Source organism: Mustela lutreola, chromosome 7 (genome assembly GCF_030435805.1).
Source record: "Mustela lutreola isolate mMusLut2 chromosome 7, mMusLut2.pri, whole genome shotgun sequence".
NCBI classification, from domain to species: Eukaryota; Metazoa; Chordata; class Mammalia; order Carnivora; family Mustelidae; genus Mustela; species Mustela lutreola.
In genome coordinates this window covers 5,789,006-5,807,247 of record NC_081296.1, presented here as the reverse complement: position 1 = coordinate 5,807,247, position 18,242 = coordinate 5,789,006, and the positions used below count along the sequence as shown (strand labels likewise).

General features: G+C 53.5%; 1 protein-coding gene across 3 annotated transcripts in view; it reads left to right on the top strand.

Annotated features, from left to right (window-relative positions):
• Positions 1–16,429, top strand: part of EFL1 (elongation factor like GTPase 1) — a 115,131-nt gene extending 98,702 nt beyond the window's left edge. For 2 of the 3 annotated variants that reach the window (XM_059179848.1, XM_059179849.1), the window contains exons 19-20: positions 8,366–8,550; positions 16,145–16,429. In XM_059179848.1, the coding sequence (XP_059035831.1) occupies positions 8,366–8,550; positions 16,145–16,333 (374 nt within the window). In that variant the 3' untranslated portion in view covers positions 16,334–16,429. Of the gene's footprint in view, positions 1–3,830; positions 3,935–8,365; positions 8,551–16,144 lie in introns of those variants that run through there. The other variant, XM_059179850.1, reaches the window with a different exon arrangement.
• Positions 16,430–18,242: the final 1,813 nt, after the last annotated feature.

Below are 18,242 nucleotides of genomic sequence, written 5' to 3'. Positions count from 1 at the left end.
GGTCCTTTGAGTCGATACTTGGTGGTTCTACATTCATTTTAGTAAAGTTCTTTGACTGATTCATTCCTAAAAGCAGATACCTAAATTGTTGGGGTGTTTTTCCCCCAAAGAAATTCAGGCCGGCCTCTGCGGCAGGGCCCTGAGCATAGGGACGGAGCGGCTGCAGCAGCGTGTCGGGAACAGCTAGGGGACCAGCCCCATGGGTTTGGTGGTGTGACCGCTCAGAGCCCGTGTGTGCTTGAGGGACACCTGCGTGGAGGGGGGGCACGGGTCCTGTGCAGGGGTCTCAGCCTTAGTTGGATGCAGCGTATCCTTCACGGCTTGTGGGACCCATAGATGAGTTTCAGGAAACCAATCAAGACCATTCCCAGCTGTTGCCCATTGTCAGTGAGAACTCTCCCGACTCATGAAGGCAGAGGTGGAGTTAGGGTCAGGGAACCATGAAGGAGACCCTGACAGGTGCCACCTCCTCCAAAACACCTCCCTTGACGGGCAGCTCATAGGCTCTCGGTGACGAGGTGTCACCGTGCCTCTCTTGGGTGAGAGTCTTGTCTCCTGCCCGTTTCCAGCCACGTGGGGCCCATCCCTCCCTCCTACAAGTGGTGGCCCGTCCTGTGCCCGAGGAGCACATCTGTTCTCTTATATGTCCGGCAGAGAACTCTCTGGAGCCTTTGGCTATGTTTTCACAGTGGGGTCTTTTGTGCCCTTTCGCTGCTGTGTCGCTGTCCCTTGGGCCAGCGTCCTGCTTCAAGCAGCCGTTCGTGGACGGAGCCCCGCAGATGTCCTGAGCAGCGCGGAGCCCAGACGCGCTCTCGCCTCCCAGGTGTGGCCGTGCTGTCCTCGCGGCGTTTGGCCATTGCATCCCATCTCTGACTCATAGCGAGTCAGGACCAGCATCATTTCTTTTTTACATAAGTTACATCTTCCACTTGCCTCCTGGGAGGCAGAATCCAAATTTTGGTGATTGACTAGACTACAGAAATTTGTGTGTCGTCCCACAAACGCCTCCATTACGTACAAGTAAACTGGGTCTGTGCTATTCCTCGTTTCCCTCGGGTTTTATGTAGATACACAATAGGACAGGAAGGCTTTTTTGTGGATATTTTTGTTGTGGTGGTTGTTGTTGTAATACCAAGAGAAAGTCCCATCACCATAATCTTAACACACGGATTATTTTTTCATTTCTTTTCGTGTGTCTTTCCTTGCCTGGTGAGACCCGAAACTCTGTAAGCAGCGAGCGGACTGTTTCGATGGAGGCTCCTTCATGTGTGTGCGTCCCCCGATGATCCGTGTCACCCACCGCACGGGAAGTAAGCATAGGCTGATAAGATGTTGTGTCAGAAACTCCACGCATCGCCAGAGGCCTAAATCATGCTTGTATGAATATGTACAAATCTTTAAAATTTTCTTAAAACTGCAGGAAATTACCATATGGCTTCTGAGTCTGCAATTTCTAGAACCTGGGGTTATTTTTCACCCCAAAAGTTCACCTGTTGGCAGAGATTACCCATGATTTCTCAGAAGGACAAGTTTCGTGAGGACCGTGAGGGACAGGCTCCGGCCCCAGAGACGGAACCCACATACGAGGTCGGGGACCTGCTCATCCGCTTCTCAGCTGCCTTGAACGTGGGTGTCCTCTCTCCTGTGTTTGCTCCCGGGCCGCGGTCTATTCCCTGATCTCCTCACTGAGGACAGTGCAGGACACACGTGCGAGGGAGCCGTGCCTCCCGGCTCATCTCTCTTGACTCTGCCCACGTTTGTCCACAGTGTGGGCATGTCTCATCCTTACCCCGAAACGAATGGAGAAGATCCTTTCTGGTGTCATTAGTTGTCATTAGTTGGCCCTTTAATTCGGGTAGAGTCAGCGTAACACCCTGCATGCTCTCCTGACGCCTTTTCTTCTTCCGTCTGCTGTGCTTGTCCCCCTGGAACAGTGTGAGGACGCAGCAGCTACCTTCGTTGGCCTGACGGATTTGTGTTGGAGCTCCTGTTCCATTTGGGGGACAGGGAGGATCTCTGCTCCTTGTTCTCTCACTGGGACCATTTGTGGTTGATATTTCAGAGTCTTGTTATTCCTGAATGGAATTGCATCTTCGAGTGTGCTGTCCTAAAACTTGTTCTGTTTCTCCTTCTTTATGTGGTTGAAGTGATCCTTCTGAAAATCGTGGGTCCCCGTACATCTATGCTTGTCCTTCCCTCCCCTGCGCTCCTGGGGGAGTGACGGGGACACGGGTCTCCTGCCCGGACTGCCGGCTCCCGGGAGTTTTCTGTTGGGACGGGATCCGTCCTTGGCTCTCGGAGAAGGCAGATGTCCCACCTACCACAGGAAGCCGGGATCGGCTGCGCATTTGTCAGACCCATACTCCAGGCAGACCGTTGAATCATCCCCTGCTGAGTCAGTGCTCCGTGCCTGCTTTCCCGTTTCCTGTCGGAAATCAGCACCAGGCCCCTGCACGTGACCGGGCAGCCCTAGGACAGTCCCTCAAAACACCCCTGTGATCTTGTCCCTTTCTCCAACCTGGCTGTGCACCTGGCCGTCCACTCTGTTCTGGTGCGTCACTGGAAGAGACATGTATCTTGATCAGGGGGATTTCCCTCTTCTCTCTTAGGAGCAAAGTTGGTCTCTGCCTGGCCTGCTCCTGGCACACGGTCCACAGTGCGGGGCCTCTGATCCCGCAACGTGGCACCCGTGTGGGGGTTGGTTCTCCATACTGTGGCCACTGGCCGGCCTTCTTATACATTTCTGGAACCTGTGCCGTACCCTCCGCCTTTGATGTGCTCTGGAATCGTTCCCTCCTGAGCTGGTGTCAAGCCCTCATCCGTGTGAAGCTGCTTAGAGACGAGGGTCTTCTCTTCCGTCTGTTTTCTTGTTGCTTTGAAAGGTTCTTCCCTATGGAAGATGTCCACGTTCTAGCACCCAAGGTCCACACGGCCAGCTGCTTGCTTTCTGTTTTCTTTCTTTCTAAATCACCATCTTCATCTGGAACAAGAAACGAGGCAGCTTCTATGTTCCCAAGGCCTTCGCTTCCTGCCTAGAGATTCAGGGATCTTCCAGGCTTTGCTGGCGGATGCTCTGAATTCTCCAAGAATTGGCACAAGTAAAAAGACAAGTTTAGGTCTTTTTTAATTGGGCCAAATGACTGTCCTTAGTCTGTTTCAAAAACTTAATTCTTTCTACGCAGACTTAAAACAAGAAATCCTTTTGTAAGTGCATAGAATTGCTCACAGTCAGGTTGGGACGTTCTGTGGAAAACTAGTCATCTCAGAATCGCTTTACCTGGGGAAATGGTGCCGGGAGGACGGCTCTCTTTACGCATGGCCTCTGCTTTCTGAAGGTTTGGTTCTGTTCTCATTTTCTACCCACGAAAATTACCTTTAACTTTTTTAAGTTTTTTTTTTTTTTTTTTTTAATTCTGTTTATTTACTTATTTGAGAGAGCATGAGCAGGAGGGGCAGAGAGAGAGGGAGACGAAGGATCTTGGCAGACTGCGTTGAGTGCGGAACCTGACACGGGACTCAATCTCACAACCCTGAGATCACGACCTGAGCTGCAACGGAGAGCTGGACGCTCAGCCGAGCATCCCGTGGGCGCCTCTGCCTGTACCTTTCCACAGCGGACACTGGAATTAGTTTGTGTTTGTGATTGTCCCCTGAGGAGCCAGCTGTCTGTGTCTTCCCTCTTCTAACTGGACAGCTTCTTTCATTCCCGGCTCCTCATGGTTTTCATCTTTGGCAGCAACTTCATGTATGAAAAATAACTCTTCCTCCTAGTTCTAGAGTTTCCATCACCGTGTGGGCTACAGCGGTCCTCCCTGTGTTTTTACCCACAGGGGTAAATGCTGGCACTGGGAGAACACACGTGCCTTACTGCGTCAGAAACAGCCTCAAGAAGTGTCACCCTGCGCTGTGTTAAGCATGATTCCTACTTTGAGAGGTGAGTTAGGTGACAAAGCCTAATTATGTAAAGCAAAAAGCACAGCAGAGCTGAATCAAGTGAACAAATGTGGTCTTCCAGTGAAATTTTGTGAGAAATTGGGATTAGCAAAATTCGGAACAGGGTAGACTTTTTGAAAGTGATGGTTCTTTGAAATGGGCTGTGCTGGCCGGAATGATCTGGAGTTGAGCAGCTAAGTGTGAAATTGGCTCTGTCTGTAGCTCAGCACTGAGGACTGCGAGGGGCGTAGAGAGGACATGTTCCCACTTGGTTTTCTAGGAGCTTCTGCTCAGCATGACCTCTAGCCCTGGATGGCTGGTTGGTTGAAGGCCACTGTGCAACCTTCCACCGACTCACAGGAACTCATCTTGTTGAATGTGGGTCTTTGCCTCGTCACCCTGATTCGTCCCGGTATTGATTAGCCTCCCGTCCACCTCGGATCTGATCATCCTGCCTTCTGCACCCGTGCATGGCCGGCGATCATCGGAAGGGCACAGCACTGCAGTCAGGGCGCTGACCTGTCATGCCGGTGGAGGGGGCAACTTGCTGACACACTTCCTCCACACTCGGGGCCGAGTTCCTCTGTAGAGGAGCCCCCGCTCCCTGCCGTGTCCACAGCACACTGTGGCCCCCGTTCGGTGGTGGCCCATCTGCATCCTGTCGAGCACAGCTGCCTGATTTAGCAGTCCGCTCGCTCTGCGACACGAGGGAGAGGGGTCGGTGTGACCTGATTTATAAGAATCGCCAGTGCCCACCAATTGCTCTGCGTGTGTGTGTTCATTGAAGTTACACCGCAAGGGTTACCAGTGTAACAGAAACCACAAGATGAAAGCAAAAGCTTCCTTCTTGGAAAGCAGTGTGTCGTTTTCCACTTTCTTTTGCAATCTTTGCCCATTAACAGTACCTTTTGCATAGCTGTAACGATAGAAGGCGTTAGATGTTTTGCGTTTTACATTTATTTCTTTTATAAGTCGCCTCCATTTGGCTACTTAGTATTTGCAGAGTTCATTTTAACCTCGGCATAACGTCCCATCCACGTGCGCTGTGATTTACTTCCCATCATCCCCGAATTGGAAATCTGTATTGTTTCCCGTAAGAGAAAACATTGCTGTGAACAGCTGCTTCTTTTCCTAAATTCTGGGGGGGGGGGGGGGGGGGTAAAAAAATCATACCTTTAACTGCCAACCTTCCAGCTCGAACGGCGGGGGTCTCGCTCCCTATTACAGACGAAGGAAACACACACTCGAGATGTGTAGTGCCGCCCCAGAGCAGAGCAGGTTCGGTGACGCCAGATGGCGAAGAGATGGTTTGGATCGTAGGATCCCACAGCAGACCTGGTGGGGCAGGTGACTCTGAGCGGCTGTGAGTCCTGAGCAGCTCGTGGCTGTGCGTGGGGTGGCGGACGCTGCGCAGGGACCTTGGATGCGCGCTGCGGCAGTGAGCAACCCCGTGTGGCCGGGCGCACAGCGTCTGTGCTGACTGTCCTGTCTCTGGGGGCAGCTGGGGTCACTTGATCACATTCAGGCCCTGGGTTTGGGCTGGGACGTTCGTGGCGCAGTCTCTCAAAGGCCAGCCCTCACCAGGCCCTTCCCATCGGTGCGCCTCTTGGTTGCCATATTTTCCCCAGATGGGTGCTTGCTCTTGGGGCCTCGGCCGCAGCACAACGGGCCACATGCGATCTTTGGGCGCACAGACAGGAGCACACGTGGGTTGCAGGGGGGTTGGAGGACTCGCAGAGGCCACGTGCTCGCGGGTCCTCCCGGCTGCGGCTGCCACGGCGTCACTGGGAGAGCAGCGACAGCTTGAGAGGGTCCCGGTGTGGACGCGTCTGTCTTCAAAGCCACGTGCATTTGGAAGGTTCTGTTTGGAGCCGTTTTGCTCTGTTCAGTGACCCATCACTGTGCCCCAGTTTTAGGACTTAGTGGAATTCAAATTGTGTGGCTCCAAATGACACAATTGATTACACTCAGCCTCCACTGCAATTACTGATCCGCGCCCGCTGGCCTGACCCCCAAAGGAAGGGGAGGAGCTGCGGCCCCGGGGGTGCAGCCCAGGGCTCTTCCCTGCCCTGCCGGCCCACTGCTTCCTGCTCCACTAGCTCCTAAGGCTCCTCCTCTAAGGGGCTCGCTGGCTTGAGATGCCTCGTTCACACGTGCCGGCTGCTCTTCTAAGGCTTCCTCCCCTCCTAGGAATTGCAGGTGGATGCGTTCGGCCTGCGGGAGACCGTCACTGTGCTTGTCTCCGAGCTTCCGGACTGTACCCAGAGTGTCGGGTTCCATTCTGGGCGCTGCATACCAAGAGCAGGGAGAGCAGGTCACGGTGGCCCGGGTAGGAAAGGGTCAGGGTAGAACAGGAGTGAAGGGCCTGTCACGGAAAGGTGGGGGGTGTTCGGGGCAGAAGAGAGAAAGCCAGGTAGCCGTCCTCGAGGAGCTTATAGGCTGCTCTGTGCCACAGGGGTGACACTCGTCCCCTGACAAACTAAAGGGGAGAAGATCTGGGGCTGGCGAGTGGCCCAGCGGGGAAAGTGGCCCTGACCTGGCCTGGGCCGCGTGGTACAGGTGAGCTGGAGCTGGGCCCGCAGAATCCCTCCATGATGGATCTGGGTGACCCTGCCACTCCTTTCTGACCCTCCGTTCTGTTTCTGTCCGATCCGGACAGCGGGCAGGGCTGGTGTTTCATCTCGGGGGTACTGCACTGGAGGGGTCAGGCTGCATGGTGGGGGTGCCCAGGCAGCTGCGGTCAGCATGGGGCTGGAGGGTGATGGGGGTTGGCAGGGGCAGGTGTACAGACAGGCTTGGAAACCCAGGTGTGGCCTCCGTCGTTGGGACGCACACAAATGATCGCCGATTCAGCTCTCCGCAGGGAGAGTTCAGAGAAGCAGACAGAGCCTCGGTGAGTGTTTGCGGGGGGACATTGGTACTGAACAGTTGCTGCTGACGGTCAGAGGGCGAGGGTCCGAGGGGGGCGATGCTGATGCCGGGAGAGCCGGCAGCGGCACCGGTCAGTCGCTTCGCGGCCACACAGAAATCATGAGTGGATGGGAAGGGACACTGGCCGCCTGAAAGTGATGGGGCAGGGTCAGCGAGGCAGGGCACTTGAGCCGGGCCTGTGGCAGAGCCCCGGTGTTGCAGTGAGGACCTGAGCACCAGGGAGACGGAAGAAGGGCGCAGAACCTGTGGGAGCGAAGGGGAAGGCCGTGCCTTTCAGCACTGCCAGAATTCCATCTGTGTGGTTTTCAGCTAAGCCTGGAGGGGAGGATGACCCATTAGAGTTTTTAGGGTTTTTCTAAGGCTGCCCCATGACACAATGGGCCTCCTGCCTTTTGTTTGCCTCGGTCCTTCCTGATCCCCACCACCAGGGGGACGTCTGAGTCGGAGGAGCCCGCGGTCAGAAGGCTGGCTCCGGGTCCCCAGGTCCTCGTTGGAAACAAGCAGCCCTGGGTGGGCGCAAGCATCCCGGGTCATGCCCCTGGCACCCAGGAAGGGAGAGCCGGGGGGCCCGTGCTGGTGCTCAGAGGAGAGGTCTGCTTTGTTCAGCCACAGCATCGTAAACCTTGAAGGACATATTCCTAGATCAGCTGTGCAATTAGAGCCACTTTTTCTAAGTGGTCTGTGAACTGGGAGGCTTTAATGAGAGTGTGCAGGCCTAGCCGGGCCTCACAGCCCCGGGCAAGGCTCGGTGTCTATTCGCAGAGTCTGTCCTGCGCCCAGGTTGGAATGAGCCTTGTGCCCCGAGGTGCTTCTATGGGAGCATCAGAGAAGACCTCTCCCTTCCCAAGGTCAGCCAGCCTTAGGCCGGAGGACAGAATACAGGTACCAGCCGAGAGGATTTTCTGGCCTTCCCGTGATGGGGCAGGAGATGTTATTACCAGACCTAAAAGATACCGAAGACCATCCGTTTTCAGGGAAATTAAATACTTATACCACTTACATATTATAAAAACATGAGCATGCATTTCTGTGTGTGTGGTTTTCGTTCCTGATACAAAAATGTCTCTGTGCCCGTTGCTTGCTTCCTGGGCCCACACAGCCTTAAACCATCAATGTCATGTTAATAACATCTCATAGTGATGAAAATATTTCAGTATTTACGAAGCGCAGTCACACTCATCTCCCTGATTTCGTGCCCAGAGACTGCTCATGGGTAACACTGGACCTGAGGGTCCTTTTCACAGGCTCCGGCTTCTCGTGCCGTGTTGGACGGATTGCCTTTTGGGTCAGGCCGCTTGGGGTGGTCTCACTCCTTGTTACCTTTAGGTCTCTAATTTTTTGTAGATTTTCTTTTAAATACTTAAAAAGCATTCCTGCTTTTGTAGACCAAAATGGTTGACCGAGTCACTAGTGGTTTGTTCTGGGGCGTGCGTAATCTCGGCTCTGTGTGGCTCTAGACACGTAAGAGCTCAGTGAATTTAAGAGTTGTCTGGCTTTGCAGGTCGGGTCTATGCTGTCTTGTCGAAGAGAGAAGGCCGGGTGCTTCAAGAAGAGATGAAAGAAGGGACGGACATGTTCATCATCAAGGCTGTGCTGCCCGTCGCTGAGAGCTTCGGCTTTGCGGATGAGATCAGGAAGCGGACGAGTGGCCTGGCCAGCCCACAGCTGGTGTTCAGCCACTGGGAGGTAACAGCGCGAATCCCCGTCCCTGCTCCTCGGTCCCCGTGTGCGGCCTACGCTCGACACCAGGCTGAGCAAACACCTTCCCGCGCCGGCTGGCCTTCCTGGGGCTCTGGTCCCTCGGGGGCACAGAAGGCCTGCGGCTGCTTCTCATCCAGGGTGAATGATCCTCGGGTCACAGGCAGCCTGTAATACGCACGCGCGCGCACACACACATTCGTCCTTTCTTTTTACGGCATGCAACGTTCAATCCTGTGTTTCCCTTCGAAGATAGATTTTTTTCCGTGTAGAATGCAACTTTTTATTTTTTTTATTTTTGTTTTTTTATTATGTTCAGCTAGCCAGCATATGGGACATCATTAGTTTTTGATGTAGTGTTCAGTGATTAGCTGCGTATGACACCCAGTGCTCAGCGCGTGCCCTCCTTAATGCCCATCCCCCGGTTACCCCACGCCCTCACCATCCTCCCCTCTGAAACCCTCAGTTTGTTCTCTGGAGTCCGGAGTCTCTCATGGTTTGTCCCTCTGATTTCTTCCCATTCAGTTTTCCCTCTATTACCCTCTGCTCTAGTCCTTACTGTGCACGTATGAGTGAAACCGTATGATAATTGACTTTCTCTGCTTGACTTATTTCACTCAGCATAATCTCCAGTCCTGTCCATATTGATGTTAAAGTTGGGTAGTCATCCTTTCTGGTGGCTGAGTAACACTCCATAGTGTATATGGAGCACATCTTCTTTATCCATTCGTCTGTTGAAGGGCATCTTGATTCTTGCCATAGTTTGGCGACTGTGGCCATTGCTGCTATGAACATTGGGGTACAGATGGCCCTTCTTTTCACCACATCTGTATCTTTAGGGTAAATATCCAGTAGTGCGATTGCTGGGTCGTAGGGTAGCTCTGTTTTCAACATCTTAAGGAATCTCCACACTGTTCTCCAGAGCGTCTACACCAGCTTGCACTCCCACTAGTAGCGCAAGAGGGTTCCCCTTTTTCCACATCCTCACCAGACCTCGAAGATAAATTTTTAAAGGAAAATCACAGACATTTTAGAAGTGAAGCTCTTAGGAGCTTTCCTCCAGGGAAATACTTATGGTGTTTAGAGGGGATGGATCCGCTTCTTGCCGGGGACAGCCTTCAGTTCCTGTGTGTCCCCTTGTCCGCGGCCCCTGTTGTGGGGGCTCAGGCTTCCTCTGGCTTTCGTGTGTGGTGGGATGAAGTAGCTCATGAGAGCCCCTCACTGTCAGCGTGGGCACAGGTAGTTGAAGAGCAAAGCTTATCCCTAATTAATACCGCAAATGTCGACCGCGAGGACGTTGTTTTCTCACCCGGGGGAAAGCAGGAACTGGGGAGGGTGGGGGGGGTCAGAGCAGGCTTCCTGAAGCATCTCTGGAGGGAGACCGTGCAGAGCTGAGACCAGAGGCTGGCGCGGCCGAGGAGCAGCGATGGTGGAGTGCAGGGCACATTTCAAGACGCGACCTCAGGTCTGGAGTAGAATTCCAGAGACAGAGAGAGCGCAGGCATGGGGGGTGGGAGAAGCAGGCTCCCTGCCGAGCAAGGAGCCAGACACTTGATCCAGGACCCGGGGATCACAACCTGAGCTAAAGGCAGACGCTTAACCCACTGAGCCCCCAGGTGCCCCTGGAATAGAATTTGTTAACTACTGCATATAAGGAGAAAGGCCAGGGTAAGAAGGCAGTTTCTGTCGTCACTTTACAGGGAATAGAAGTAACATCACAACGTCCACTTTTCCCCTGGAGGTTCATGGTTTGGTGGGTCTGGTGTGGGACCCTCCTGGTTTCGGGTATCACTTTGCACTGACTGGGGCTGACCGTGGAGCCTGCTGAGTTTGTCCTGCTGAGTTAAAGCGTGTGCAGTGGGGGACCGGGGGCCGTCGCGGGCGGGGCTGGTACACGCTCACCTGGGCTTGCTCTCGGCCCCGAGGCCCAGCCTGGGCTCTCCCTTCAGCGCCGCTCCAGCCAGACCCCCGCCCCTGTTTCTCTCGTGTCCATCAGTCGGGGGGCTCCCGTTTCAAAGCAGGTCACGAAGTGGAGTATAGTAAGTGAGGGAGAATCTCCTTTCTAAAATGAATTCTAGGGCCCCTGGGTGGCTCAGTGGGTTAAGCCTCTGCCTTTGGCTCAGGTCATGATCCCAGGGTCCTCGGATCCAGCCCCACATCAGGCTCTCTGCTCTGCGGGGAGTCCGCTTCCTCCTCTGCTTCCTTCCTCTCTCTGCCTGCCTCTCTGCCTACTTGTGATCTCTGCCTGTCAAATAAATAAGTAAAAAATCTTCTAAAAAAATCAATAAAATGAATTCTATAGTCAAGTCAGTCAGCAAAGTAGAGAAAGGGGACACTTGAGAGAAACAGACTTGACGGGGCAGATTGTCTAGGCAGTTCGTGTCCGCCGAATGGAGGCCAGTGAAGCTGCTAATCCAGGACTCACACATCCTTAAAGCTCGACAGTAGCACCATCACTCTTGTTCTCGTTTAGGTTTATTTTTTATTTATCTTTTTTTTTTTTGTTGGCACAGTTTTCATCCTAACAAAGATTTACTGTGAACTTTTTCTTGCATTTTGTATCTGTGTCTAGGAACGAAATGAAGTGTTGGTTGTTTATTTGGTTTATATCTGAATAGGTGTCATTGCTCTGTTTCATTATGGAGCAAACAGGAGCTCTGAGACATTGACCGCACTGGTTCCTTTCTGCATGTAAGTGGTAGTAATTCCCCTCAGCCACGCTCCCAGCTTTCTGGCTCTGGCTCTGGGCTCTGAGCTTCTACTTCCAGGAGCGGGTGGGCCACAACAGCTTCTGAGGAACCCCGGCTCTGGTGTAAAGACGTTCGTGATGCTCTTAATGAAACACATCGCGACAGTCCTCTGCCCGTGTTCTAGGGAGCAGACGTGTGATTACGGGGCGAGGCGGCCAAACGATACTCAAACCGAAGAGGGATTTGTGGCCCTTCACTGCCGTGACACTTTCGTCATCGGTGCTGGCATCGCTGAAAACTGCTTCTTGAGCCTGCAGCGCACGCTTGGAGTATCTTGGAGGTGATCAGTCATCGTCTCGGGATAACGGCCTTGATCCGCGTTGGTGACGAGAGCAGGTTGTCCTGTGTTTGGTCGGAACAGAGAGAGCACAGTTAGCGATCCCCTGGGTTCTCGGCTCTGAAGGGCCAAAGCAGGTTTCCACGGCAGGTGCCTCACGACTGGAGGACTCGGATGTTTGAATTCCCACGGTCTGTTTTTTGTTAGAAATACATCATCATCTTGGGTTGGGCTGAACCCCGACAGGGGTTTATAAAATGCATTTTTACAAACCTGTCAGATTTCTATTATTTCGTAATTGCAAATAGGCAGGTAAGGCTGCTCTGTGCAAAGCGTCTCGGGGTGGAGTGACAGAGGTAAGGCAGAGGCTCTCTGGCTCGTCGGGGGCGGCCGCCGGGGCAGTAGGGGCTCGCAGGGAGGAGCCCGTCCTCTGTTTGCCGCCTTTCTCAGCATTTGGCTTCTGCCCCCCGAGCCCGTACCCCTGCATTCCAGCATTGCAGCCGGGAAACGGGTGCACCTTCCTGTGGGGACACACATGGGGTTTTGCATGCCTCCCGTCGCCTGCAGTCAGTCTGTGGCCACATCTGGTCCTGCCACCGAACAAGGGCGTTGGGAAGTGTCGTCTTTGACCGGACCAGGAGTCAGCAAAGTACGGCCTGTGACCTGTTTGGGGAAATAAAGCCACCGGCCTGTGGCCGCTCCTGCCCCCGTGCACACTTCCTGTGGCGGCTTTCACACTGAGCTGCGCGGCTGCCCCACACACCGTGCGGCTCTGTCCAAGCTGTTTCCTGTCTGGCTCTTCACAGAGCTGTGCCCCCCTCCTGTCGAGCCTGCAAATACCCCCCCGAAACACCTTTCGGCCCACTCTCATCCGGGAACCGGTATTTAGGAACGACTAATGTAACAGCGTCCAGGCTTTACCGAATGGGCAGATTTTGTTGATGTAAAAACCATGATAGTTTTTTTCAATCTCCTTTCCCTCTTGATAAGGAAGAAAAAAAAAAAAAAAAAGCCAGAAATCTTACATACTTAATAATAGTGGGTTTTTTTTTTTTTCAACTGATACTTTCTGGCTTCATTAGTTTGTTATTAACAGTCAGTCTCTTAATAACTTTAAAGAAGATCATAGTCAGCTTTCAGTGCTGCCCTCTCTCGCCCCTGCCACCTGTCCTGGTCTTCTTCCCAAAAGGGTCCCATCTTTGAAAGTCTTGAAAACGATGTTGTAATTAAATGTCATTGATCTGATAGTTTCTGGCTGTCTTGGTTTTCCCCCCATAGCCGGGTTTAGAAATAACACAGTTGTTGAGATCTGGCTTCTCCCTCCAAGGCACTTTCTTTCCTTTGTGTTCTGTCACACCATATAATTTACAATCAAGAGCTTTTGAGAGAAAGTGCTTCAAAAAATAGAGGAGATCAGATTACAGGCATTTTCCACGAGGAAACCTTTGAAGTCAGCAATCCCATAATTTCTCTTTCTATGTTTTGCCCCTTCTATGAAAAAGGAAGAAAAGGAGCTAATAACAGGCACAGAAAGGAAAATAGCCCAGCCAGTGCGGTGGTACACGCGTGTCGGCGCCGGCCCGGGATTGGCTGCGGGAGCCTGAGCCCACCCCACGGGGCGGGCCAGGGTTCACCCGCGGTGAGGACCGTCAGCTCCGATCACAAGAGCGCCCAGCGAGTGTTTCCACCTGCCAGCCGTGATCCTGGTGGCGGCTGGCACGGGGCCGCTTGGGAGCGCACGGGACCGCCGTGGAGCTCCCCAGGCTTTCCTCCTGGGCTCTTTTTCTTCTTCTTCCTTTAGATGCCCGGGACAGCAGTGAGAACTTGGGTGCCCGCCTTCCCTTGAACTAGAAAATGCCATTCCCTTCAGGCTGTGGGGTTGCAAAAAATATTCTTGCAGTGGGCAGATAGACGAATCCTGGGTGAACCAGTTAGGAAACAGCATCTTTTCTTCCAAACCGCCGGCTCGAGGATGCTGTTCTGTAGGGCACAGCACCGTGTGGGCACCGGAGCCCACTGGGGTGGGGTGGGCTGGAGCAGGTCTCCAGAGGAGGCCTCCAGCAGACAGAGGTGAGGGGAGAAGGCTTGGAGCCTTGTTGGCCCGCAAGCTGAGCAAACCTCGGAAGGCCCGAGGCCCATACAAAATGAGATTTTTGGAAACTCCTCGTGTTACATTTTTGAAACAAGGACTCTGGTCTGAAGTTGGCCAGACTGAGTCGATGTCTCTCAACTAGTAGCTCATTTCTTACTGTTTATAAAATTTGTTGCTTTTTTTAGCAGGATTAACAACTCACTCACTCCTGCCCCCCAGACCTGCTGGGAACATACAGCTTCTCTATGCTCTGTGATGGGTTCCTCATCCCGCTGGGGAGGGCAGGGTGCCAGTAACCAGCCTAACAGTAGCCTGCAGTGTAGATGGTCTTTGGGCACCACAGCTCGTGGGACTGTTCCGTTTCCCAGCTGCCTCCCCTTGCCCCTGAGGACCGGCCTTTGTGGCTGTGGGTGGGGAGGAAGGGGGACCTCCAATCCGCTCGCCCTCCGCGTCTTGCCTTGCCCTTGGCAATGTGTCTAGGAAGAAGTTGCTGCGGCTGAGGTTGAAGAGGTTGCTGCCTATGTTCTTCTCTAGGATTTGGATGGATTCCTGTCTCACATTGAGGTCTTTCATCCATTTTGAGTCTATTTTTGTGTGTGGTGTAAGGAAATGGTCCAGTGTCATGCTTCTGCACGAGGCTGCATGTGACCATTTGCTGAAGAGACTGTTTTTTTCCACTGGACATTCTTTCCTGCTTTGTCGAAGATGAGTTGGGCATAGAGTTGAGGGTCCATTTCTGGGCTTTCTCTTCTGTTCCACTAATCTATGGGTCTGTTTCTGTGCCAGTACCCTACAGCCTTGATGATGACAGCTTTGTAATAGAGCTTGAAGTCTGGAATTGTGATGCCGCCAGCTTTGGTTTTCTTTTTCAACATTCCTCTGGATATTCGGGGTCTTTTCTGGTTCCATATAATTTTAGATGATTTGTTCCAGCTCTGTGAAAAATGCCGATGGTGTTTTGATAACAAGTGCATTGAATGGGCAGGTTGCTCTGGGCAGCACAGACATTTTCACAGTATTTATTCTTCCAGCCTGTAAGCATGGGCCGTTTTCCATCTCTTTGTGTTTGCCTCCATCTCTTTCCGAAGTGCTCTGTAGTCTCTGGAGTACAGACCCTTTACCTCTTTGGTTAGGCTTATTCCCGGGTATCTGATGGTTTTTGGTGCTATTGTAAATGGAAGACCAACTATTTTAAAATACAGTTTTCTTTCATTTCTGTATTTTACATTGAAAAGTGTTAGGATTTGAGGCCTCTTAATAAATACCACTCCTTTCTTCCCCTAATTGAAAAATGAGAGAAACCAGTAACAAAAAGAACCAGGCACATTAATGTCAGACCGTCACCTTCATTGCCGATCACGCTGGCCGTGGAGAACGTAGTGTTGAGCACCCAGTACTGTGCTCCCGAGGGAGACTCGCTGGATGGCAGGGCTCCTACCACAGGGGCAGGGCAGGGCGGCCAGTGTCCGTGTCCCAGAGGGACAGGCAGGCTCTGTGCCTCCTGGGGTGGCTTCTAGTGGACAGAGGAAGAGGCCCCACTCCCGAAGTCTGTTTCCTCCTCTCGCACTTACCAGCCAGATCCTGTGCTGAGGGGGCAGAGAGAGGCCACGAGGGTCAGTCTCGTGGAGCTTTCTCTGCCTGAAGGAATCTTTGGGAGTGGAAACTGTCCCCCTACTCTTCTGTACTGTCCTGAAAGTCAGTCCTTTGGATGTGGACCTCAGGAAAGTCCATATCCATGGTCACCACCTTCATCGATAATCACGGTCTGGCTGCTGGTCGACACAGAGCAACACAGACCCTCACCTCGGTGACTTCCCCCCTGCCGGAGCTCTGCTCTCTCCCTCCCCCAAGCCGTAGCCTGAGAGAGCGAGTGTCCCCAGTGCGCCCGCCCCTGGACTTGTCTTCCTCGCTGTGGGGTGGCGAACAGCCGTGGGCCCAGAGAGAAGACGGAAAGAGGTGCCTCCGTCTGCCTCTTGTCTGGGCAAAATTGGTGAACCAAGCGGTCTGGCTCACCAGGCGGCCCACAGAGTTTTGGAGCAGAAGGCTCAGAATCGTCGAGGACGGGTTTACAGGTGTCAGTCTTTGCTGGGGACAAAAGCAGACTTGATGCAGAGACACTAGTTCCCAGAGAGATCCTAGCAGAAGGGATTTTTTCACGACATTATTCCAGGTGAAGTTTCCCTCGTGGGAAGGTGGGAGGTGGCGGCTCTGGGGTGTGTGCTCCCGGCTCTGTCTGTCCGCGTTTCTGGGGTGTGCTCCCGGCTCTGTCTGTCCGCATTTCTGGGGTGTGCTCCCGGCTCTGTCTGTCGCGTCCTTCCTTCCCGCCTCCCACACCCTCCGGTCTCTTCCCGTTGCCAGCGCGTCGTCCCGGCTCCGCTGTGGCCCTGCAGCGGAGACCACAAGGCGGGCTCCATGAAAGCGTGGTTGCCTGACCCAGCACGTTCTGTCGCCTTCTCTTACAAGGTCGTCCCCAGCGACCCCTTCTGGGTGCCGACCACCGAGGAGGAGTACCTGCACTTCGGGGAGAAGGCCGACTCCGAGAACCAGGCCCGCAAGTATATGAACGCCGTGCGCAAGAGGAAGGGCCTGTCCGTGGAGGAGAAGATCGTGGAGCACGCGGAGAAGCAGAGGACCCTCAGCAAAAATAAGTGACCGCTGCGCCCGGCGTGGGTGCTGGGACGGCCCGCTGTGCTGCCGTCTCGCCGCACGCTCCTTTTCAATAAAGCTGATCCTTAGAAATGTTTTAAAGAGGCGTCGGAGAGCATGTTTCCAGAGTGTGTGTTTGATCGATTCCGGGGTGCGAGGAGATGCTGTTACAGACGACGTGGCGGCGACCTCCACCCCGGGCAGTCTGCGGCTGATGGGCTTCTCCACGCAGCCCTAGTTCACGGCGGCTTCCCGCATCCCCGCGTACAGTCTCCTCTGTCCCTTGGAAGAGACCACGTGCTCCAGGGGCCACCTGCCTTTTAGCTGGTTGAACCAGGCATGGTCACAGCGACCCTTCCTCCAGTGGGTCCGTCTGGGAAACCAGTGTCCTGTGCGAGTGCTGCCGGCCTCAGCCCTCGGGCTGCATGTCCCGCACCAGTGACACTGCCCCTGTTCGTTGCCCATGGGTGTTAGTGACAGTTAAGCCCCACACCTTTTCTTTAGACAAAAAAAATAATTTCTGTAATTTCCTTGACAGCTTCCTCGTAGTCTTAAGGGACATTAGCTCACGTGACGAGATCATTGCCTCGACTGCAAATATTTTTCTTAAATTGCCTCGGCTGTGTCCTTCAGGGAGATCGCCATAGAAGGAGCAAATGCGATTCAGCCAGAAATAGATTTTGTAATTTTTGATGTTGTACGAATAATTTTTATTGCCACTTAAAGGAAGGATTCTTTTTCAAAACTCATAAAATTATCAGGCCAGACTTTTTTATTTCGAAATGATTTTAATGTTTTTTTCCCCCCCAATAAACTAAATCAATAAACCATGTCTTCATGCTGGTTAGAGATGTTACCTTCAGTCTTCGAGCTCTGGGCTAGTCGGGCGAGTCTGGTTGACCCCGACGCTGGAGAAGGCGCTACCAGGTAGTTGACTCTGTTTAAGCGTAGCAGGTGCTGATGTTCGAAGTAACTTGGGAGAGTTGTCCACGCGCTGGCTTATCTTGAAAACTCCGGCGACGCGGGAAAAGCTGACACATCGATACATGGCGTTTGTAAACCCCATCCTTCCCGCTGCCAGATGTGCTGGGAAGAGGGTTCTTAGACTCTGCCCTCTCCCGGCACGCGCGACATGTGACGGAGAGAAGGGGCGCAGCCCGGAAGACTGGGAGCTGTTTCGGCAGGTCCTTCAGGCCCCGCGGCTGTGCAGTGTCCCTGTCCCAGGGCCGTGCCCGCACCTGCCTGTGTGGGCATGTGCCTGTCGCTGTTCTCACTCACGGACGCACTGGTTTCCGGCCCTCGTTTATGTAGAAGGGCCTCTGGGGCCATGAGGAAGCCCCAAAACCAGGATCCTCACTCCTAGAGGTCCAGAGGCAGCCGTCCTTCTGCTCGGGAGACATGGAGTAAGCCTGCTCCCTGCCAGCCCTGGAGCCCAGGCCGGCCAAGGGAGGGAAGGCGAGAGGGGGCGTGCTGCTCGGGTCCGAGTTTTCAGAGATCTGAGGCAACATACCCAGATCCCATTACGATCCTTGGGGCACGGTCTAAACACACACACACACACACACACACACACACACACACACGGGAGTACTTGGTTCTCACACATGTTGGATGGAGCAGGAACGGGGAAGTCCCGCGGGGCCCGGGAGGAGCTGAGTGCACAGCCTGTGGTCCCCAACAGCTGTGTCCCCGGGGCATCACAGGCAGACTCCAGGGACTGTCCCCTGATTGGGGCTGGGGTCACCAGTAGAAGCTGGAGCCTCACGGTGGTAGAGGGAGCATCGGGGCACCTTTATGACATTTATATTCTGTCTCAATATGTATTTTTTGTGTGTACTCTGTGGCTCAGTTTATGGCTGGCAAGTTTAGAAAAAGAGCTGATTTCAGAAATTAGGTGACCTCGTGCACTTGCAAG